Below are 9,959 nucleotides of genomic sequence, written 5' to 3'. Positions count from 1 at the left end.
TACTTTTATAACAAAATTCAAAACTAAATTTCTTAAATAAAATACCCTTCTCATCTCTGTATTTTAATGAAGTGATAGAACACTTTGGGGCGATATTCCAAAATCAAATTTGCAATGCCCTTATTGTAAAGTACATTCACATGTATGTGCAAAGATATATCTGCTTTTCTAAGGGAAAATAATGTTGAGAGTTTGTGCTATGGACTTCAACATACAGAGAAATAGCACTTTAGATGAGATTTCAATATCAAATTTTCAGCGGACGAATGCGCTTTTTATTGCCATACTCTAGTGATTCAGAGCGGCTAATAACTTGTGTGTGCATATCCTTATTGTTACCGCTTTTGTCTGTGATTGTGTGTTTGCGTGTTTTTTATTTGATTAGATTAATCAAGCACTTTAAAACATACAATAAGAGCAAAAAAAGACAGTGAACAGGTGGCAGGAAGTGCGATTAACATAGTTTAAATGTAGCAAAGCTACAGTATGCGCGGATTAAATTTAGTGACGGCGCCGGTTCGAATGACCCGCTCTCGAACAATTATTAGCAATGCTCCTAAACACTACGGAAGATGAACGAGACTGCTGCCATTATCGATAGAGAGGGGGTGTCACAAGTTCGCTGTCGTAATGGTACTGATATGAATTGTGAACAGAATAGATCGTTTTTTTATGCGATAGACACGCCTATCAGGTTACAAATCATTTGACGATTGATAGAAACACCTATCACATGACAACATACCGCGACATCAGGAGACGTTGATTATACAGAATGCCAGTATCAGCTACGTTGAGAATAGAACAAACCATAAGCTCTTACAGCGTGAAGACTAAATACTGACCTTCGCAGTGCGCATAAACAGTGAGTACACAGTAATGGAAAGCCTAATTTCAATGTACCTATACCTTCATTTTACAGTTTTAGCTTCCATTAACCACTTCTCCCGTGTTTCCATGGCTAATAATGTGGCATTTAGTGTCGACTTCGCATACTAAGCCAATTGTACCGTATATGCAAAATGTTATAAATTGCGTGTTATAATACGCTAGAGTATGGCTTCCTTATTACAGCATTTTAGCAGGATGCTACTTAAACAAAATAGCGGCGGATAGATGGTCGTATTAAAGAACGAGAAACTGTAATTCTCAAGGCCGAAAGCTACGCAGGGATTGGGTAGGTGTGGGGTGAAGTTCACACAACATGAACGTATACAAGATAGAGATATATCTTATCCTTGCAGAGCCGAACACGTAATTTTGGCGTTCATTTCACCGATTTGTACGGCCTCAAATCATTTCAGGCTTTATCATTTTACAGACTGTCTATTTTATCCCCTTATATGAACCATTACGTAGCAAGTTCTTTATCGTTTAACTTAGTGTATCTTAAACCTGATAAAGCCATGACCGTTGGACAGTTAGAGAAGCCTCTTGTCGCAGTTCCCATTCTGTATTAGGCATTGAGTAATGCTAAGTGATCGATAAACTTCACTGAGCAACACCAACAAAGAGAGGTGTGAAGTTTTGATAGAATGGTTGATTACAAATTGAAAACCTGTGTCTTCCATACCATCTTGCAAGTACAGCCGCTTAAGTTTCAATCTCGAGGTAATGAAGGGAAATCACTCGTTCATACACTATTGTCATAACCTTTGCAGAACTTCAATTAAGAACCGAGTTTCACTAATTTGAGTCACTTCTCATTGCTTCATTACTAGTGTCACTGAACTCACCTTATAGGTCTGAAATTCGCTGAGAGATTTCTTCGTATAGCGTTCAAAATGTGACATCAACAAAAAAAGAAAGGCTTTCTTTTAATCTCTTTCTATTACAAATTTCGAATTTTCAAAGAGTGTCGTTATGACAGTCGTGTTTGGAATTTTTCCCGCCCAACGTATAATTCTGGCGTCTCAAACAAGAGACATTCCTTATATTTCTCAACAGAAAGACACCATTTCGTAGGAATCAAAAGCCAGAGTGGATTTCGGCAACAATCACGCTGCATATACGGCTTCCATATTTCACTACCGACGGTAAGAAGTCACTTTCAATGTCTATACATTTCGTATGTCATAATAACATTGCAACAGCAATACAACTTACAGTTAACTTAATGATTTTCATCTCCTTTATAGTACATTCTTAACACATGGAAAAGTAGCTTACTTCAACTGTGAGAAAGAAGGCTATATTTATCAGAGAGAAAAGCAAGCAAATTTATAAGTAAGTTCATTAATAAGTATCTTATATCAAACATTTAGAACACAAGCTTGAACTGTGTTTTGTGCCTATAGTATCCACCCCTGTGTAGTATTTCAAAGAAAACTGTACTTAAATATTTTTGTCCACCCTCATCCCCTTCATTCGTTACAACTACTGATCATTAACGTTGAGGATTTTCTTCGTGATAAAACAATTGACTTAGTCAAAAAAGTAAACTGTGCTGTTTCGAAAACATGGTTTTCGAAAATAGGAGTAGGTTGGTCGGCAGAAATTTATTTTTTCCAAAATATTTTTATTTTTGACTATGTATTTTTCAGTGGGTCAGGGCGGTCAAACAGTGGCCACAACTTTTCCAGAAAAAAATATATCATAAAGGAATAAAAACAAAAAAATCAACCTCGTTCAAGCAAAAATCAAATGCCAAGTAACGAACGTGTGATTTTACAGTTTTTTTTCATTTATTTTAATTCCGATTTTACGTAGCTTTAAAAAGTTTAGGGTCGGCAGGTAAAAATAGGGTAGGTCGGGTTATCGGAACTGCAAAGTTTTTTTGTTCGGCCTTATATACCGCTGGGAAATATCTAATGGGCTGGTAGATAGCAAAACATAACAACATTCAACTTATGATACTGCATTATACTATAACTAGCTATCCGAAATATCATTGTTCTTGGCATCCCTTCAACGTTTTATGTCGGCAAAACGGCATCATAGACTGATAGTGGCGACCATTGTTTTAGCTTGTTTACTCGCAAGTTGTTAATGAAGTTTTGGAAAACGACAAAACGAAACGTTTACTGTCATTATCGACGCTATTTTAAAAAATCCGATCTAATATATTATTCTGTAAACATCACAAGAGTGGAGTGACACGGGTATATGTATGTGATCTATGAATTTGTTGCTCGATAGCGGTGTTTTAACTTCGAAAAATCCCCATTTGTATAATTTACGACGGAGAACGGTCGCTAAGTTCTGAGCACGAAATGTTAACACCTATTGAAGGAGTACATTGACAAACGTGTATGTTTTTCGCGTTTTAAACGAACTAAGAAATCTTTTTGTATGGATTAGGTGTATTAAAATTGAGTTGCGCTTGTACTGCTTGTTGTCGAAGCCGTCTTTCAATGGAGCGGCAAGGGGCGACATGAGTGGACGCCACCAACGGCGTCTTTTGTATACTCTTTCGATTCGTTTGATAACCTTACCACTGCACACTAAGACAACATGTGACGACTTACAAAATCTGTGAATTTTAAATCTCTATGAAAAAAGAAGGGCAATGGAACAAGTAAACGTCACCCCAAAATTATGTAACTTCTTTAGGAATTTGGTACTCAGTTAGACTCTGTGTCAACAAAAGACAGCCATAGGCTATTCATTGCCATCGTTGCAAAATATTATAAATTTTATTGCCAAATTGTCGCTTCTGTTATTACACAGTGCAGCATATGAACGTTTCGCTGAAGATTTGAAGTGCAACCAAGGGCTTACCAGTAAATCTGTTATCGGGAAGCATGTAGAGGTAAATTTAATATGGACATGGATTAATAGACATCAAGCGATACGTGTTCAATAACCTACTAATGATCTAAGCTGTAGAAGAATATGACGAGATATATGGTGAGAGTAGTGAGTGGTCAAAAGTGCAAACGTTGATTTCAGGTGGATACTGGAGGTAAACTAAACATTTACATACATTCATGCGCATATCAAGAGAATAAAGCTCGCGTATCTTACAAGAAGAAAATCCATATTTTAAAATCTGTATCATAAAGTTTTGGGTTATGGTTAATCGATTACACTGAAACATTTGCCCTTCATCATTATGCACAAAGACGGCCATTTTGTTTACTTCGTAATTGTTTACCCTCATTTTATCAGGTTTTGGAATGCACTCATCCGAGTACACTAAACAGAAGACAGGGTCAATAGAGTTTTCCCAAAACGCAAAGGTCATCGGCATTCGGGTGCAATTTGTCAACCAGAGTACCACTGAGAACGGGCCGATTTCAGGCAAGGAGTGAACAAGTTACGGAACCAGCGATAACCTGTGTACCAACAATCTTATTGTGACAAAACTCTTGTCAACATATATAAGACTTTTCTTATTGCAAAGAGACGGTAGCAAACAAGTAAGTCGGCAGAACGTGTAGGTCATTTAAAGAGACAAATATTGAAATAAAACAAAAACTAATCAATGATCTTGAGGTATGTAGATAGAAAAACGCAAAATACTCGAAAGCAAGTTTCAAATACATAAAACTGCCTCCGGAGAACGTGAGGTGACCTGATCAGAGAGTTTGAAGAATGGATTAAGTAGAAGTAATCAGAGAGTTTGAAGAAAAGAGCAAAATATAATGGCTGCTTCAGTTTCACAAACAACCGAAGAACTTGTACAAGAAATAAATGAAGATTTTCTTACGTGTACCATTTGTATAGAGCGTTATGAGCGACCGAAGATTCTTCCCTGCCACCATGTATTTTGTGAGAAATGTTTAATAAGAGTTGTGAAGAAGAGTGATGGCTATTTTGACTGTCCAACGTGCAGAATGCCATGTAAACTGCCGGACGATGGAATTGAAGGTCTGGAAAACAACATTTTCATGAACTCGCTCTTGGAAAAAATGCAGAAAACGCCAACAGAATCAAATGAGAGCGAAGAAAATCATATAAAATGCGAAATCTGTGAAGATGGTGACGTCACACACATATGTTTGGATTGTCAATTGCAAAAATTCTGCGAACAATGCGCAAAGATGCATAGAAAAGCGAGAATAGCCTCTAAGAATACCGTTTTTACATTGGAACAGTATAAAGAAGAAATGTCTAAGAATCTCTCGGCTGTTCTACCAATCCAATACTTTGACACTCGCAAAGATAACCGTGCAAACTGTGTCACCTGTCAAGTCCAAATATGTTCTGAGTGTACGGTACTCGAACACCCTAATAAGAGCCATAACTGCAAATTATCAGCAGATGTCAGAAAACTGAAGGAAAAAGCCGACAAAATCGATGAGAGTAAAAGGGCAGCAATCAAGGTTTTAGAATTTTATAATGAAAAGCCTAAGGCCGAGAAAGCGAAGATAACAGCGAAAGCTGCTGATTTGATAACGAAAATAACAGCAGAGGAAAATTCATTAAAGACAGAAGTCACAGAGGAATACGATGTTAGTATAAAACACCAAAAAATCCACAACGACGATTTACACTTTCGTTATGGTAGAATTGTCAGCATGATCAACTACTTAGAATTTGTCAGTCAACACGAGAATGCAACCCAGCTTATGTCATCAGAAGAGAGCGTAACTGAATGTATTCGAGAATTGGAAGGTTTAGAACAGAAACCAGACATCGACCACGGAGAAGTGGATTTCGTCCCAGCCGCGAAAACAGAATCGCTGGTAGGAGAACTGATCAACATAACAAATGAATCCAGTGTTGCTGACCCTGAAAACAAAGGCCCAGCCGCTACATCAAAAATCAACGTTACAGTCGTAAATTCCAGGAATGTTCTCAAAACAGAAAGTAAGCCCCTTGGAAATAATCTAGAAATGGCCGTGTTACCAGATAGTGTACCAAAACTAATCAACGCCAATTTTCTAATATGCAGAGTTTGTTTTGAGCGATTTATAAATCCGAAGATCCTACCATGCCACCATACATTCTGTGAGAAATGCTTACACTCTTTACGCAAGAAAAGTAGTAACAGACTTGACTGTCCCTCTTGCAAAGAATCATACCAACTCACCAATGTTGGAGTATCTGGATTCCCGAACAACATATACTTACAATCACTGTCAGATACAGTGCCGCCAACTACAAATGACTATGTTGTGCTGAATGGGATATGTTCCATCTGCAATATAGTGAAAGCTACACATGTTTGTATTTGGCGTCAAATAGATTTATGCTGTTCCGAATGCAGCAAAGCAGTCAAAAACACAACAAAAAAGACATTGGCAACCGATGAGTGCGTTCTCACGATAGAAGAATATAAGAAATTTCGCTCCGATGACCCAACCAAAGTGCAAACAATGTCATATTGTAAAAACCATAAGGCGTACCCGATAAATTTATATTGTAACACATGCAAGTCACCAATATGTTCAGCCTGCATAGAAAGTGTCCATCCAAAAGAAGAACACACAAATTACTTTTCTTAAAATCGTTTCAGACGATTACAGAAAAAGGTTGGTTGAATTTATCCAGATTTAAATAAGCAAGCAACAGTTGCAAGGGAACGTAGAAAAGAGGGAGAGTTGTTACACAATAAGTTTGAAATGAAATGTAGAGATACAGTCAGGAATATTTCCCGAAAAGCAAAAACAACTCATGAAAAAGTGCAATTAGAAGAGACCACTCTTCTTGAAGATCTACAGAAACAATACATTGCTAAAGTATCAGATATTCAAAGTGATATCGATGAACTTCTGATTAAATGCGGTAAATTAGTCAGCATGATAAGCTATATTGAAATGCTTACTTTACATCACAAGAATGCAGTCGAACTGATGGCAGTAATGACAAATTTGAACCAAAATATATCAAAGTACTGATGCAAATGGAGGACGCTTACGTCATTCAAAAAGAAATTATTGAATTTCAACCGTGCGACGATGGAAAGCGTGGCGATCTGGTCGGCGTTCTGCGGAGCGATGTGTGTATCACACAGTGTACGGTTGATGGTGTTCCTCAGAGACTGATCAAAGGTCAAAGTGTTGACCTTTTGATTACAACCAGAGACCGCAGGGGTAAGGCCGTGAATCCGAATCAGAAGGTAAAAGTGACTTTGACGTTACCAGATGGATCTTACAAAGATGTTAAAGTGACTGAAAATAGTGATGGGACACACACAGTGACAGTTCATGGAGAGGTGGTCGGATATTACAAAGTTTCGATATCATATCGGTCAAGCAATACCCGGCTCACCATTTGACGTAAGAATTCTCTTGCCATTGGTGAAGACTCTTCGGAAAAAGGGAAAAAAGACAACTGCTTCAACAATCCTAGAGGTATAGCATTTACTAAAGATGGAAATCTGGTTGTATAGCCGATAGCGAGAACCACACAATACAGGTTATTGACCTTGATGGTAAAATGGTGAGAATGCTCTCGTTTACTCAGTTTGAGAACAAATTTGAACCGTGGGATGTACCAATATCTGAAGAAAGTCATCTATTTATTAGTTAGCAAATTAAGCAAATTGTAGCAAGTGATGTCAAAGGAAAGTTCATGATATCATTCGAACAAACTGAACTTCGACATCCTATCGGTATTGCAATCCATCCACACAATGGTGTTGTCTACGTAACTGACTGGGATGGAAGGGTAAAGACACAGACAAAGATGGGCACTATATAAGGAAGTACACACAAGATGGCAAATACATCAATTCATTTGGAGGTTTTGGAAGAAGGGAAGGTCAATTTGAAGCGCCGATTCAGTTGATTTTGACAGTGAGGGAAAAGTATACGTTTCTGACTGCAATAATCATCGTGTACAGGTGTTTGATGGAAGCAATCATTTCGTTCGTTCATTCGGACCTGATGGCAAGGAGAACTTTGTCTATGTAGCCGATGCATTTGGAAACAAAATCCAAAAGTTTGACATACATGGCCAATCATGTATCGTATTGATATTGATGAAGACAATTTAAATCGTCTAGGGGTATTGTCCAAGCAGTGACGGTACAAGGAAAGTGATCGTTACCGACGGTCAGAACCATTGCATCAAGGTATTTGTAGACTGGACCGGTCGTTGATTTTATTGAGAGCATGCAGAGTGGTGGTAGCTGTGTATCTGTTCAACGGTAAACGTATGTCGATAAACAGATAAGTTTTTCATGAATATAGTGACCATGACATTGTATTTGAAGTGAATGTCGAAATGCACTGGAATTTAAATAACAATGTGTACAAAAAAGCAGTACGAAATGCCATGAATATCTGGGATTCAAATATCTCTTTGTCACTGAAATCATGTGAAGAACTGATTAAATGTAACTAAGCAAGTGTTAATGAAGATATCTCAAAACGAGATATAAGTCATTTTATTTTCAATTTATATTCTAATTTTCTTTCGTATTTTGATCCTGGATGTACTCTGCGTACTTCAATACCAAGATATTAATATCATCTGTGATAGTCATAAACGTTGTTGTTGAAGTTCTTGTCACCCACAGGCGGCCCAATCACTATTACTGAGTTTTCTGACCGTTTTCGCTATCATTTTCTCTCCCTTTCTTCATGCTCGGAGTAAATAAAATAAATGGTTATAAAACCTAACCTAGCTTCTGTGACTCTTTATTTATTTTACACCCCATTACAAGGACGTATATCTCTCATACACACATGTTGTAATTAATAAGTCAACACAACTAATAATGCTAATCCGTGGACTTATCAGGGATTTTACGGGTTGGTCAACATCGCGAAAGATAGGAAAGGTTACATCTCTATCTTTGCAATGTTGACCAACCCTTGATAAGTCCACGGATCAGCATAATTAGTTGTGTTGAGAAATTAATTACAAGATGTGTACATGAGAGATAAACGTCCTTGTAATGGGGTGTAAAATAAATAAAGAGTCAAGAGGCTATAGGTTAGGCTATATAGTCATTATTTTATTTACTACGATCAGTCAGAGCATGAAGAAAAGGAGAGGGACTGACAGTGACAGAGAAAACTGAGAAAAACTCAATAATAAGCTTATTAATAGTGATTGGGCCGCCTGTGGTCTACCAATACTTCAATACCAATATATTCAACGTTGTTCACGTGGATTGAATAGTTGAAATCGATATTTTCGAGAGTAATCTTGTTGCGGTGTTGAATGTTTTATTATATTTTTATGCCTTCTCAGTAAGTCAGATACCTTCTCATTGACTTAAGTATCCCTGTTTCTCAATTATAATTTAACAGTATCTCAGCCATGACATACCCCCGAGTTCAAATTTAAATGCAAATACTACTCGGGCAAAACATTCAATATTGTTTCGATGAATATTATACAGCATTGGTGAAGTTTCTATCAGTATTGTTACCGTGGTTTGGAAATTTTATTAGGATATTCTAAGCATAGTGCCGCAAATTATGCGTATGCTCTTACTCAAACAGCAATGTGAACTCAAAGCTGACTTTAAAGTATTTCAGTTTAACCAGACAATATCTGTATCTTGCTCACAATCAGTAAGTACCTAAATGTAGTTTACTCTTCGAGGAATATGTTGATTCATTTAAGTGGCAAAATACACTGAATTCATCATTATTTTTAGTCTGGCTCTCATTATTCTTTTACCCACTATGCTATTCGTCTTGGCATGGATCTGATGAAGATTTAAGGTTCCAAGACAAGAAATTTGACCTTTTTAATCTAACAATTCTCTAACGGTTAATAAGCTCAGAACCCCTGTAAAGTATACATTTTCTGAAAGCCTAGATATACGGGAATATTTTGGTAACCACAGTGTCTCCATTGTTTGCATAACTATCACGTGACACGGTAATTTGCATAACCTTTCAAAAAACGGTTTTCCCTATGTTTTGTCTCAATACTTCAAAATATCTGACTCAAACTTGCTGGAATGCAAGCTGTCACAACGCTCTTCCAAATTGTGTCTCAGATTTTTTATATCTTGCTTAGTTTTTTTGGAGCACAATTTTAAAGAAATCAACTATGCTTAAATTCACTGCTCTGGAAGTTTTTCTGGCATAAAAATTGTTTTAGAAGGT

At 37.1% G+C, this 9,959-nt stretch overlaps 1 protein-coding gene across 1 annotated transcript; it reads left to right on the top strand.

The window, feature by feature from the left end:
• Window positions 1-796: 796 nt before the first annotated feature.
• LOC139127309 (tripartite motif-containing protein 2-like) lies at window positions 797-9,493 on the top strand. Its single transcript, XM_070693228.1, has 3 exons — window positions 797-865; window positions 1,948-2,036; window positions 4,111-9,493. The coding sequence occupies exon 3, from the start codon at window positions 4,587-4,589 to the stop codon at window positions 6,390-6,392; it is 1,806 nt and encodes a 601-aa protein (XP_070549329.1). The 5' UTR covers window positions 797-865; window positions 1,948-2,036; window positions 4,111-4,586; the 3' UTR covers window positions 6,393-9,493.
• Window positions 9,494-9,959: the final 466 nt, after the last annotated feature.

Source organism: Ptychodera flava, unplaced genomic scaffold, assembly GCF_041260155.1.
Source record: "Ptychodera flava strain L36383 unplaced genomic scaffold, AS_Pfla_20210202 Scaffold_30__1_contigs__length_3116999_pilon, whole genome shotgun sequence".
Lineage (NCBI taxonomy): Eukaryota > Metazoa > Hemichordata > Enteropneusta > Ptychoderidae > Ptychodera > Ptychodera flava.
This window is presented reverse-complemented; position numbering and strand designations above follow the sequence as displayed.